Here is a 14,241-nt window from a genome sequence, read left to right as displayed (position 1 = left end):
CTGTTACTGTTACTATGGAAACTGGAGTCAGGTATGTGTCGCCTCTGATGAGAGTGGAACAAAAAAAGACACACGCAGCCGAGCCACAATCCTTCATTCATGGTTTTATTTCTCTGTGATTGAGAGGTTACACATCGTATACACAACACCTCCTTTCCGACACCTCCCAATCGCAGGTGGCTCAGTTATATTTCTAATCGGTAAGATATCTTGCTTTTTTGCATCCTTCTACCTCCACCTGTCTGACCCCACCTACGCCCGAACGACCCTTCCAGTTACACCTACAAAATAAAAATTTGTCTTAAGCTCTATGGAATAGTCAGACATTTCAATATAAAAAAAAGTACATTAGCTGGCTCCAGAGGAAAGTTTCTAATATTTCTAACACTCTTGAGCTCTGACAATACGATGAGCAGTTTTACGCGGTGTCGCTAGTGTTATTAGAGGAGGAAAACATCCACTGAGGTGTATTCACAAGGCTTCTGAGTATAACTTGAGTGTAAAATAGTTCACATAGTGGTCAGTATTACTGAATATGTACATAGTTTTATTCATGTTTTGGATAATTCAGCTTATTTAAACCTTCACTGTGTGTTTTATGCAAAAGCTCCTGAATGTGACGGTGAGATTCCCTCCAGGTGAGAGTGAGGTTGATTGACAGCACGTCCTACTGAGTGTGTCCATGGTTACCCTACTTCATTAGTGCGCGTGTTAATCCGACCAATCGTTCTCCTCTAACTCGGAGTCGTCCTCTGAGTCGGAGTATTCCACAGCGATGCGTCGCGACAGGATGGTGGCCACGTCGTTTCCGACCGGCTCCCTCTTGGCCTGCTGCTCCTGCTGCTCCTGCACCTTCTTTAGCTGGATACCTGAGGAAACAAGAACGCTAACTGGAAACTTTGCAGGGTTTGTAGCTTGTAGTCTGAGACACAACGCTTAATTAAAAATATATATTAATTAATGCTTTATCTCAACGTAACGTTAACAGTGCAACAAAAATGGCGATCAGTATCAGAACTATTCGGCTGGACTGATTTTATCCTGATGTAGCTCAAAGGAGGGAAACAAAGATGCACGGATCTAGTCGTCTACAAGAGGAGCCATCAGAATGGAGCAGGTCAGGGAGCATCCTGTATTTTTTGCATCCCAAACACAATCTCAAATGACATTTTTTCATCTGCTCCTGATTCACGATTTGAATAAAGAAACTTTAAGCTTAATTTTCTTAATATGTGTCCTCCATCACCAGAAAAATACATGTTTAAAACACATTTTCATCAGAGTGGGTCTTTAATGTTTATTTAAATAAAATCAGCTGGACTGACCTGCTCATTCATAGAAAGAATCTCCTGGAAAGCCTTCAGAGGTCATACTTATTCATGCTCACCGAGGTCTCTGGAGTCTGACATGTGGCTCTTTATTATTTATTAGTTTTCTAGAATGTCCTTTGTTGGGCAGAGAGGTGATGTGACTAAACTATTTTTTTAGTCCTAGTCAAATGTTAAAAGTATTATCTTCTTCACATGATTTTAAAACCTCCTTTACAAATGTTGGATGAATCTCTTTCATGTTGGCAGTGAGACTGCAGCTCTTACCCATGCGTATAGCGGCCAGCAGATCACTGCGGGCATCGTTGACAGCAGTGTTCTCAGAGACTGTCACAGAGGACATCTTGTGGGTTGTGGAGTGGGAGGCACCAGCTGGAATGGGAGGTGGTGGAGGACCAGGAGGGGGTGGAGCTGCCTGGGCCCCAGATACAGGTGGTGGGGGCGGAGCGTAGCCGGCAACAGTAACCATCGTCCCAGGAGGCATGGGACCTCCAGGTGGTAAGGCAAAGGCTGTCTGGGCAGAAGGGATGAGGGGAGCGGAGGGAGGAGGAGGAGGGCCGGTGTTGGCGTAACCATCCATACTGTTAGAACAAAGACAGGAAAAAGAGAAACGGAGTTCAACAAACATGGCAACTGCTATAGTCATTAAAATGAACAAAGCAATCTCTTCTCTGTCAAGAGTTCAGTTAAAAATCGAGCATTTAAAAAAGTTTTCTGTTACAGTAGGGATGCTAGAAAAATCAGTAGGTGGCAGCATTACCCAGATTCAAAAGATGAGGAGTATTTTCCCAAACCAAAACTGACAAAAAAAACACATTTATTAAATTAGTAATCAAGGATTCAGATTTAAATACTGTTGAAAAGTTATCCTGCTTTAAGAAGCTGTTTTTTATAGTTTCGTGGCTAAAAAGTGACTTGCTTTATATGGTTTACAAGTCAAATTGTAAGTAAAAGACATAAAGTGACATTACAGTATTTACAAGTTGAAGCCCTTTTTTTAAGCCCAGAATTTTTTTTAATTAGAAATGCAAAATAAATGGTCAACATAAATGGTCCAGAAGAGAGCTACAACTGATGCTAAAGTTGAGGACATAAAAAAATCTCTGCTTCCTGTTGAGAAAAGTCCCTGCTATCATGAAGGGTCAGAAGGTCCAACTGGAACTGTTCAAAGAGGTGAAAACGCTTCACACCTTGAATGAGGAGAGAAAAAAAGCAACTCGTCTACCTGGAGAACAGAGTGGTGAGTTGAAACGAGGTAAAAAAAAAAGAAAAAAGGAACAAACTCCTTTATTTAACAAAAACAACAACAAAAACATCAAAATAGACATAAAGTACAACAATTTATTAGGGACACCATTACAAAAAAAGGATTATATGAGAATAAAGTTGTAAAAGTTTTAGAAAATAGTCAACATATTACAAGTATTTTTACTTAGTAAACATAAATTTATGACTAATCTTGTAAATTCTTAACTTATAATTTATGAAATAATAACTTTATTATGTAAAATATTGTCGTTTTTATTCATTATTTTATGAGTTTATTCTGGTAAAATTTTGACTTTTTTTCTCATAATTTTACAATTTTATTTAATTAAAATTATGATTTTTCTTCATATTTTTTATGGAGGCCCTAATACTCTGTTGTAAGACAAATATCTTCTAAAAAAAACAAACTGAAAGGTATTGATTGCTAATCATCAGGTATGTGCAGCAATTACAAAAATATAAGAGACAATTTTCTATCGTCGGACTATAATAACGATCTTTGATTGTTCCATTTAGCCGAAAGAGACACCCATGGAAAAGTGGTGATTGGGTATGACAAATCCATATTGGTTGAGTGGATGGATGCCGCAACTTTTTGCAGTACATGTCCCAGGATATTGATTGATGATCAATCAACATGAAAAATACATGTTTGAAAACATGAATTAAAGCTCAGTGGACATGGATTTGTGATCTAGACCTGGATATCAACTCTGTCAAAGAAACTGTACCTATTATACTGAGGAAACGAATACAGGAATGAACAAATATTAAGAGTTTTTAAACCAATTCCAAGAACATTAAGAAGAATTTAAGCAACATTAATCATAATTTTATTATTACTTATATAGCAGTTTCAGGAACTTGTATCAATTTCATGCTAGTGGATCACAAATTCAGGATTGGGATTGAAATATTTCTAGATAAAATGTTAAAATACTATATTGTTGAAAATATTTAATGACAGTGGACAATACAAATGTATGCAATTCAGTTGAAATAGATTAAAAAAAAGAAAAAAATGTCTACCCCACGCTGAGATCATGTATAGAAAAATTCTGCAACATCATGGAGGAAATTTTATGAATAGAACAAATTTCATTTGTGGAAATGTAAACACTAGTTTGTTTAACTTAAGCTAATATAAACCTACTGGTTATGTGTTTTAATATAGCGACAAAATAGATTATAATAAAAAATGGACTAGGGAGGATAACCTCTCATAGTTTCACATTAATTAACAGTAGTTAATAATTAATGATATCGGTGCTTGATTACCTGCTTTTATTCTTTATGACAGGAACTTTATAATCAATCATTTGGTAAAATAATGACATCCATGAAATAAAAACAGATGAATTATTAATTACTCTCTAAATTGTTTAGTCGTTTCTGTGGACAAGAAAATAAGCAGAAAAGCGCATAGTAAGTAATTACAAACCAAAGTTTCAAAATGTTTTGCAACAAATGCTTGAAAATGAATCAGTCGTCTCCTGCTGATGACTCTTATTACGTAAAGAGTCTGAGGAAATAATAAAAACTATATTACATCTGTTACCCAAATGAATAAATAAATGATCAAACAAATTTATTGTTCCTGCAACCAAAAGTAATCAAGTGTCAGGATATTGCCAATCTAAAGGCTTTATAATTCTCATTTAAAGCTGAGCTCTACAAACTTCTAGGAATAATACAAAGAATATCCACCATAAAAATAGGACACGACTGAATAACCAAATTTAAATAATTAGAGCCTCAATAGCCACCAGGAACTTTTCTATCCAAATATGCAGACCAAAACAATGAAACTATATTTAATAAGGAGCTGAAAAAATGCACAACTGAAAAGGGCTTCACAAAAAAGTCTAAAGAAAAAGATAACGATTAATTTTAATACATTAATGTAATGTAACGCAATGTGATGCAATAGAATAAAATATAATGGAATATAACGTAACGTAATGTAATATAATATGTATTATTATTGTATATATAATGTATGAATGATTATATTATATTATATTATATATTATATTATATTGTATTGTATTATACTATACTATACTATACTATACTATACTATACTATACTATACTATACTATACTATACTATACTATACTATTTTATATATTATATTATATTATATTATATTATATTATATTATATTATATTATATTATATTATATCATATTATATCAATTACCTGTATTCCATGGGTGGAAGTGACATGGATCCGCCGTTCATCGCTTCAGCTGGTGGTGGCGGCAGTGGGACTTGGTGGATGTGAGAGCGTCCCAGAGTTCCACCCTGATAGGCCATCATTGTTCTGCCCCGGCTGTCATGTTCCCCAACGCCACGAGCGGCGTGTCCAGCCATTTGGGCAGCAAGGACACTTGGGGGAGGACCGGAGTAAGTGTGGGCGTGGCCAGCATGGTTCATGCTGTTGGGGTAGTGATGATGATCTGCACCGAGACCCCTGAAAACGGGAACATTTTTGATTAAAAAGAACTTTTTAAAAAAAGTGTGTTCAGGTACCTGTTCTCAGGTGACATCGAGCCCTCAGAGGATGTCCCTCTGTCTCTGTGAATGGTGTGCCGGTGGTCCGGCCTCAGCTCCTTGTCCAGAGCCATCATGTTCCACTCCTGCCGACGATTCCGCGCTTTGCGAACCTTCTTAACCTCCCTCTGCAGTGTTCCGTCCACACAGCGCCTCTGCTCCTGCAACAAAAACAAAGGAGATCTTTTAATGTATGAAACAAATGCTTAAAATTGAAAATTAAGAAGCTCATTGATGTAGAGCTGACTACACTTGATTTTCATAAACAACCAAAATGAAAAAGTGGGTGGTACTTTACCTTCTGCTTCCTCTTCTCTTTCCTCTTGTCTTCAGTGTCTTGTAGCATCTTCTCCTTCCACAGGTCAAAGAAGTAGGAGGGGTCTGTGTAGAACTTAAGAGCTTCCTTTTGGTCATCCCTGCAGAAACAAATAACGTTTATCCATTTAATCATTTCTGTTTAAAGTAAAAAAAATAACTTGGCTTTTTCATATTAAATATGAAATACAGGGTTATTTTTATAACCAAACTCACCTGATAAATCATGGACCACTGTAAACTGGAGACTAAATTAAATATTTCTGGAGCATTTTGCTTTTTAATGGCACAATTAATGCAAAACCATCACAAAAAAAACTTTTAAAGTAGATGTAGGTTTGTAAAAAAACTCTATGAAACCATTAAAGTACTTCAGTTTGATAACAAAAAGAGTTTTCTAATTATTTTGGACAAAAAATACTTTATCTGTCATTCTTCATAACTTTTTATGTTTTGTCATTCCTTCCACGATATCAATATAATAAATCTGCTAAATTATTGACTCTAAATTTATTACAAACTGCAGAAATTGAGTTGAAAATTTCTTTAGTGAGTGTGCACACAAAGACAACACCAACCTATAAGGTGTGAGGATTGTGAGAGGAGGAGGCTTGTCGCTCAGGTTGTACATCTCTTTGACCGGATTGGGGACACTGCTCTTGGACACCACCTGCTGGTCTTGCGTGGTGGAGCTCTTAAAGGCCTTTCTCATGTTGATGTCTTGCAAAGAAACTACAAGAACAAAGAAAAACAGTTGATAAATTATAGGGAAAATCTGGAGGTGCTAAATGGGCAGAAAAATAAAAGAGCAATTGACGGTTCGTCAATAACTAATCATGGCATAATGTGCCTTCGACAGCCTGACCTACCTTCCTCCACAGTCGAGTCCAGCTGTGTGACTTTGACAGCCAGCCTGTCGATGCGGTCCTGCAGGGAGTTAGCTCGGAGATAAAAGGTGTTGGCTTCATTAAAGAGCTCACCAAATATGTCCTCTGCATGTTTACCTGATGAGGAGATAAAATAAAGAGGTGGAAAAAATGCAGAGGAATTCAGAAGACTTTTATTCTCTATCTGGGGTCAAATAATCCCCACAGGGAGATGAGCCCAATCAATAAAGTGATAGTATGGCACAATGTGAAACCGAACTCTAAAGATCTGTGATGGAAATAGTAACACAACTTCATGAGGTAACTTTTTGGATGAATAATTTACCAAAAAACAAAAAAAGAAATGTGTGCCTAAATGATTTGAGCAAAAACACAAAATATATCTGCTTTTACTTTTGAAATAATCAGCTTTTACTATAGGAATTCTTGGAGTTTTGGTTTTAAAAAAATATTTTTTGGGAAACCTAAACTACACTCCTCATTTTTAATCAGATTTTCTTATGGATTAATGCACGATTTTCAACAATCACGCTATGCTTTAAGTTCCACCCCGATCATTTTTTGAGCTATTTAAAAGTATTAATAGTGTTTGTTTGATCATGATTATTAAATTTTTTTTTTTAAAGATGTTGTTTTCTAGGACAGTTTCAGCAGTGGCCGGGAAATTCACATAGAGTAACCCCGCCTCCTCATTCCCCTCCCAGTTACCCAGCATATTTTCTACGTCACAAATAAAGAAATACTCAGAAATACAATTTTGAGCATAAATTCTATACATATATGTCCTCCATAATCTCCATTACTAAAAAATTCTAAAAGATCATATTAAAAAACACAATTTTCACTGGAGTGGGTCTTTAAGTTCTTGATTTGCTCACATATTCATGATTTTAGGCAAGGCAGCAACGTCTGACCTCATAACAATGATAAATCTTTTACACAATCTTTGCAGACAAAGGTAGTCATTTCTTGGCTCTGTGCAGAGAGGAAGTTAACTTTGAATTTTAAAAAATTATTATGCACAACAGATAAAGATGAAAAAATATTAAAATACTGGAAATTGTGTTGTAAAATGGACTGGATATCACATTAAAACCAGTATTGCTGCTGAGTGGATAGAGTGGAAAACAGAGCCCCCGTTGCCTCCTGTTGACAGGATGGGCTGCAGAAAGAAAGAACACTTGGAGGAAGGAAGAATCCCAGATCCGGCACTCTGAGACCATAGGCTCTGGCGTCCCTTGAGGCCTCTTATGGTCTAAACACATGCACATACACACGCACAGTCTGTAGATATTCTCTGTCAAGTCGGCTTGAGCATTTATATTTAACACACACAGCTGTTGTCGAAATGCCCACTCCCACTGTAGGAACTTGACACAATAAAAGACCAGTGGAAGTGAAATGCCACACGGAAAAAGGGACTGGTTTTGATGTACGACACACAAGTTCACCATAAACTTTTAACGTATTAATTTAATAGCAAAAAATAGGGTTCAGATTAAGATGAATGGGTGATAACAGGATCTATATGGGGTGTGAAGGGCACAGACGGGAAGATCAACGCCCTTGGAGCTGTAATAACTCTTTGATACATCTGCAGTGAGCGTAGCAATCGATAGATCTGCAGACAAACAGCTTTGACACAGATGCACAACAGAGCGCTCACACAAACACAGAGCACAACTGCACAGTCACATGTCTACAGCCCAACAGATAACTTCATTTTTTGTTTTTTTTTACAAGGCTGTCTAAAAAGATTACATTTCATCGCTCTATGTTCCAGTGTCAGGCTTTTGTAAGCCTGATTCCATCCCCGTGACCCCGCTAACCCCGTAACCATGACAACAACTAAATCAATCACAGGTTTAGGATTAATGATGAAAGCATGTGATCTTGTCCCACTACAAAGAAGAAACACACACAACAGGAAGCGCCACATAAATCTCAAAGGGATCACATACTTAGGATGCACCAGTTTTTTTTGCGGTATTCCCAAAACAGATGTGTGTTATTTTCTTCCCCAGTTTAAGGCTGTCAGTAGTAGTTTGTTTACTGAAATGTTTATTTACATGGGTTTGTATCTTACTGAGGCTGCTGAGCTGGCGGATGATGGCAGACAGTGTGTTGTTCATCACACACTCCAGCTCGCTGCCGATGCCCTCGGGCAGCTGCCCTCGACAGAGGTGACGCGGCTCGATGTTCCTCTTAACCAGAGGCATGGCGAGGCCTCACTCCGACACAAACTGCAAAGGAAGTGCAAGAGAAAAACTGCATGAGACACAAATTATGCTGCACGGGATCCTAATTTACTGAAGTGTTGAAGAGCAAAGCATCGATTTAATTGTTAATTACTTTCACGATTAATGCTGTGGTGCATTTGTCAGGACAAGTCGACGCAGGAAGTCCCTGAAGACGTTTGACAAATGTGTCTTGTGTCGGGGTGTTGGTGTCATTTTGCTGCTGCATTGTGAAACCAACAGAAGATGGATGTTTAACTGTCTAAATGATAAAGTATAGTGGAAGGAAGACAGGTGACCTCCACATAAATAAACACGCAAAGACAAGGCATATATTAAAGCAACCTAAACGTTCAGACTAAATTATGAGACGAGATGACTGCTGGTCCTATCTGTCTGAAAATATAATTGTATTATATAAAGTTAAAGCTTGCTGACATAAAATGAAAGGACGCAAAAAAGATGGCAGCTAAATAGCTACTGTAAGCAGTCATTAACATGACAGAGGTGGTAGGAGACATGGAGACAGACGTTGCCCAGTCAAAGCGGTTAACCTTGTAGAGTCATCATTTTTGCTGTGAGTGTAAAAGATGTTTCATGATAGGTTTTTTCCTCTATAAAAACCAATGAAACCTGCTTTTTTTCATTTTTTAACATGTTCCTGTAGCATTTTTCCATGACTGATGACTTAAATAAAAGAATTGAAGATTAAACTGCATTTCTGAGTGTTTCTTTATTAAAATTGTTATGGATCAGGAGAAGATAAAAAGCACATGGAGGAAATTTTCTAATGAGCTCCTCCTGCACTGCAGAAACAGTCTTATAAAATGACACAGCCTTTTTTTATTTGGGCCAAAAACTGCATATTCATAATAAAAAGACCACTGGGAACGATTTTACAACAGAAAAAAATATAGTTGGAGTGGGACTTTAACCATATTTACAGGAAACTGCTAAAATAAAATAAATAAAATAGAATAGGCTTAATAGAGCTGCTGCCCAGAGAACTGAGAGTGATGACCAACTGTGTGCCAAAGACAGAAGACTTTGGCAACCAGCAGAGAGATTAAAGCATTAGAGATAGGAAGATACAGCGTGCCAGCTAATCCCACGCCAGCTTGTGACAGGTCCAGCTGGAAAACTGTCACAACAAGAGATTGTGGTGAATGTTAAAAACAAGGGAAAAAATGAAACCAAAATGTTGGGCCCACATCCTCTGCAACTCTGAACTCGGCTGTCTCTCATATTAAGAACATTTTTAGTTTGAGAGACTACAAACAATCAGAAAGCAGGGAAATTTCCTCATCTTATCGGTGTCTATTGCTGCTTCCTGTTTTTAAAGTATGAGTCTGCCTCCTGCTTCCTGGTCCTCCCAGTGTCACATCTCTCCTTCCTGTTCCAACACTTGGACAGAACAATAAAGCATTCCCACTAGAGGCAAGCTGGAGGACATAAAATCATTTTAATCATAAAAAATAATCTCAAACAGTTTTTTGTACAAGTACGTCAAGAAAAAATAGTGGAAAAACAGGTTGAAGAGGCATAACGGAGGCCTAATTATAGCAGACAGGTACATGGTCTAGTCTGTCACTAAATCACTTTTAAACGCTAATCCAATTTTATGTAAATCCTTATCTCATCAGATTAAACAAATAAAAGAGGTAAGATTACATCTTTCACATAAAAACACACAACGTAACCAGAATCACTGATGGTTCCCATCAGGAAGCAGCTGTAATTACAGATAGAATCATTATAGCCCCACAAATGACACAAGACACTTGTGTTCATCCTGCCCCAATGCCACCAGCACAGTCCTCATCTGCCCCGAAAGGGCGTAATTACATTGTCACAAAAGATGAGGAGTCCAGCTGATAAGAACTGATTTGGCGTAAGTTGTTTTCATCTATAAACATTTTGGAAACTGCTCCTCTCTGCTGAAAAGAATATAGATGATACAAATTAGAAGATTGCATGTTTTTACTGGTACGGTCTGGCTTGCATGACAATGACACTGATGAGGGGAAATAATGAGCTACTGGGGGACAAGCGGGAGGAGGCAAAGGCCTTTCCGTTTAGGAAAGTGGAGGCAAAAGAGGGTGTTTGAGACGCGTCCAAGTGGGATCCGAATGTGATAGATAAGATTCAGTGAGTAAAAACTGGGTTTGTGGGAAAAAACACACAAAAAGATAAGGTTGTGGGTCAAATAATAACGCATACGTTTGTGTTTGAGTGTGAAGGAGAGGGATTTAAGTGGGGGGAAGGGTATGAGCAGGGACCTCGGGGAAGCAACTGAAAGGTTCCCGGGACAATAGAGCTCCGTTCACACGGCAACAGCACTAACACTCCCATGCATCCATCCCCTCCTCCTCCTCCTCTTCCTCCTCAACCTTGTTTTAGGCCCCTTTTTACTTCACTGAAAGCATCATAAGTGAGCACTCCTCCTTCATCCCTCCACCAAAAGAGGAGAGACAGTGTCTCTCACTGTCACATTTATTTGAGCAAATTCCTCTTCAGGATTGCACTTTTAGATGTTTCCATAATTAAAACATAGCACCAACTTACTAACACAGCAGGTAACATCCACTGTGTCTCATTAAGAGCACATAAACTGACCCTTCAGAGGGAAAAAGACCTTTGATCTTCAGAGACGTGACATTCAGAGTCTGCCCGCTTCCCCTGTGACTCCTCCAAAATACAGCTTCTTTACACAACCACGATGAAGGAGGACTCCACTAGTTGTAGGAACTCCATTAAGAAAGAAGGAGTCATTATCAATTTATACTCAGAGTACAGCTTCTTGTATCAAAAAATATGTTGCCTGGTCTAAAGTAATGAATAATGTAACCTAAATTACATCAGGTTGTACTGCCCTAGATATGACGAGGAAAAAAAAAAATTCTTACTCTAACACTGTTATGACACACATATATAGGTAAAACCTTATTGAATACTAAACTAAAATGTATATATTTTTTCTTATTATTCTTAAGATAACGTACTACTATGATGAAGATGATAATCTGATTGTGTTATTACAATAACACAAGACATTATTGCTTTTATAAATATTTTAAAACAAGGTAAGTGAATAATGAAATCACACAATTTGGTAAATGGATTGTGGTTTGGTGATTAAATTTTTGCTTTTGGCTTGTTCTGGTGGTATTTTACTCATGATGGAAGACATATAAAGAAAACAAATCTTATAAATTTTAAATCTTAAAAATGTATATAATTATCATATAAATCATCATGAATCAGGAGAGGATGCAAACATTTTAAAAAGGTTGTAGGTGTGATGTAAGAACTATAACTACAAGCCCCGAGCTCCTTCGTTCTCATCCACCTATGTCTTCCTTTTTTCCCGTCCGAGCTGGCATCTGGCTCAAAGGCTGAATAGATCCAATATTGATTCACATTTTTTTGTACCAGTAATGCTAGGTTCTGGTTTTGAAGAGTTTTAAGCTAGCAGTAGAGAGTGTAAATGGATGGATGACGGGAAGTAGGGGAAGCCTTACCAACAGTCCCACCCACAACTCAGAAGCAAATTTCTAATCAACTTCTGATGCAAAGGTGGAACAACATTTTTTTTTTGTTTGTTTGTTTTTTATTTTGGCTAAAAACAGCATAATCATAATTAAAATAACACTGGGAATGCTTTTATAATCGATTGAAAAATAATAATAGTGGGACCAAAAAAGACCCACTCCAATGAAAATCAGAAAATCATGTTTTTGATGTTTTTAACATGTTCTTGCAGCATTTTTCTAATGACCGGGGAAATATATTTTAAAAAAAATAAGACTAAAAGTAATGTTCTGAGTAATTGTTAATTCAAATTGTGATGATTAAGAGCAGATGAAAACATGTGGTTTATAAAAGCAAAGGTTTGGGCGGCCAAAGTCTCCCTTTCTCCGCTCCCATTCGGATGTAAATAGATCCATGAACGTCTTCATTTCTTCACAACAAGCTTGGGTTTGTGAGGTAGACAAGCCAGTGGGAGAAAGTGTGAACTAAAGGGCTGATGGGAAATAAGCAGAGGCTAACTTCCATGCCATGGACACACCCACACGATGTGAATTTCTAATGAGCTGCAGAAAATTTCTTTAAAAAAACACAGGATTGTTTTACATTTTGGCTAAAAAGTGCATAAATGGGAACAATCTTACAAAAGAAGAAATACGGGATTTTAATTATGACAAATATTCTATATTTTTCTCTGTTTAGACAGATAAGTTTGACTAAAAACTTTATTTAATAAGCTATGGTGCATTATTTTTATAACTTGTTTTCACCAAATTAATAAAGTATAACTTTTTCTGAAGACAAAACTAAAGAAAATGTTGTGTTTCATGCAATACATTAGGAACAAGTGCTGATCTAACAGTAAAAGTGCCATTAAGGGGTGGCTGCCGCTATGATGCTTCAGCCTCCGTTCACTCCCTTTTCCCTAACCCCAAGGCTTATATGAGCATGAACGCACACACAAGAGCCGTAAATTGATGGCAACTACGATCAATCACTGTTCCGCACCGCCGCTTCCCGTTACCAACGAGCTGACCCACATCTGTTCATCTATCTCCGTCCACGCGACTTTTTTTGTGCCATTTTTGATCTAAAATGTGACCACCAGTTTGCAGTTAAAGTGTCAGGAAAAACAACAACCCGCTTCCAATTATATTTATATAGTTTAAAAGCTTAAAAGTAGCCTCGAGGGAAAGTAATATCATTGTTTCCCGATGTCTACACCGTGTATTATCTTGAACCGGGGGTCCGCTTCAACTGACCACTTGCTTAGCTAGCTTAATGTCCACTGGTCGGCCACTTAGTTTAAATAAATTACAGTTTAGTCCATATAAATATAAATGTCAAAGCGATAACAAACTATTTCAACACCAGTTTTACAAAAAGTGTATTAAAACTCTCACCAGCACTTGAAATGTTAAAATAAATCCGTCCGTTCGCATGTCCCGTTAAATACTCCTATTAGCTCTGCCATCCTGTATCCCTCAGTCAGTCTCGCCACTCTGGGGAAGATCCTTGAAGAACGAGGACACGCCCACTATCTTATCAGCAAATCACATCTCCAAATTGATGATTGTACATTTGAGTGGCAGGCAAGATAGCCAATAGGGTCTTTGAAATAGAATGATTGACAGTGAACGCTCCCAGCTCCGGAGCGCTTTTACTAATGAAGTGGGCGGGTCTACTGGCCTGGTGTTCTTTATCCAAAAACCCTGGCAGAGAGGAAAATTGCTCGAAATTAAGTTATTTTGAAAAAAATGTTTATGGATTTTGTTGAAATAAATACCGAGATAAATGAAAAATATTTATGGCACCGGTAGACAATATATGAAGATGTAAGGGTTATCAAAACAGCCACATGGGTTGGAAGAGTATTGTATTACAAAAATAGCTTGGCCAGCATCCTACAGGAAGAGGTGCAGAGAGGACGCTCGGATTCATAGTGGATGTGTAAGCAAAAACAATCGCAAGAAGACCTTTATTTTTTCATGATTTTGTTGAGGCTAAAACAATCTTAAATAATAAGCATAGCAGTAATTTCTCCTTGGCAGTTGATTGAAAATAATGCAAACTATGCATACATAATATTTTCTGGTATTTATTTCACTTATAAGGGTCAG

The 14,241-nt window shown here is 37.5% G+C and overlaps 1 protein-coding gene across 2 annotated transcripts; it reads right to left on the bottom strand.

Annotated features, from left to right (window-relative positions):
• Nucleotides 1-84: 84 nt before the first annotated feature.
• Nucleotides 85-14,056, bottom strand: wasf3b (WASP family member 3b). 2 transcript variants are annotated; one of them, XM_024280510.2, is made up of 9 exons: nt 13,525-14,056; nt 8,443-8,599; nt 6,339-6,473; nt 6,048-6,201; nt 5,453-5,570; nt 5,134-5,315; nt 4,802-5,074; nt 1,596-1,909; nt 712-869 (listed from the first exon to the last, which is right to left on the bottom strand). In XM_024280510.2, exons 2-9 carry the CDS (start codon nt 8,573-8,575, stop codon nt 712-714), a joined length of 1,467 nt encoding a protein of 488 aa, XP_024136278.1. In that variant the 5' UTR covers nt 8,576-8,599; nt 13,525-14,056. The 2 variants fall into 2 exon arrangements, with proteins under 2 accessions (XP_024136279.1, XP_024136278.1); XM_024280511.1 differs by lacking the exon at nt 13,525-14,056 and having other exon boundaries at nt 85-869; nt 8,443-8,575.
• Between the last annotated feature and the right edge of the window lie 185 nt (nt 14,057-14,241).

This window comes from Oryzias melastigma, linkage group LG20, assembly GCF_002922805.2.
Source record: "Oryzias melastigma strain HK-1 linkage group LG20, ASM292280v2, whole genome shotgun sequence".
In the NCBI taxonomy this organism is placed as follows: domain Eukaryota; kingdom Metazoa; phylum Chordata; class Actinopteri; order Beloniformes; family Adrianichthyidae; genus Oryzias; species Oryzias melastigma.
Note: the sequence above shows the minus strand (reverse complement) of the source record. Positions and strands in the feature narration are given on the sequence as shown.

What these genes read in the sequence shown, in the direction of transcription:
- wasf3b (XM_024280510.2), bottom strand. Translation starts at nt 8,575, where the DNA reads ATGCCTCTGGTTAAGAGGAACATCGAGCCGCGTCACCTCTGTCGAGGG. An exon ending in AAGAGAAGAGGAAGCAGAAG is followed by an intron (nt 5,316 to 5,452) that starts GTAAAGTACCAC and finishes TTTTTGTTGCAG; the next exon opens with GAGCAGAGGCGCTGTGTGGA. An exon ending in GCTGGCCGCTATACGCATGG is followed by an intron (nt 870 to 1,595) that starts GTAAGAGCTGCA and finishes TTGTTTCCTCAG; the next exon opens with GTATCCAGCTAAAGAAGGTG.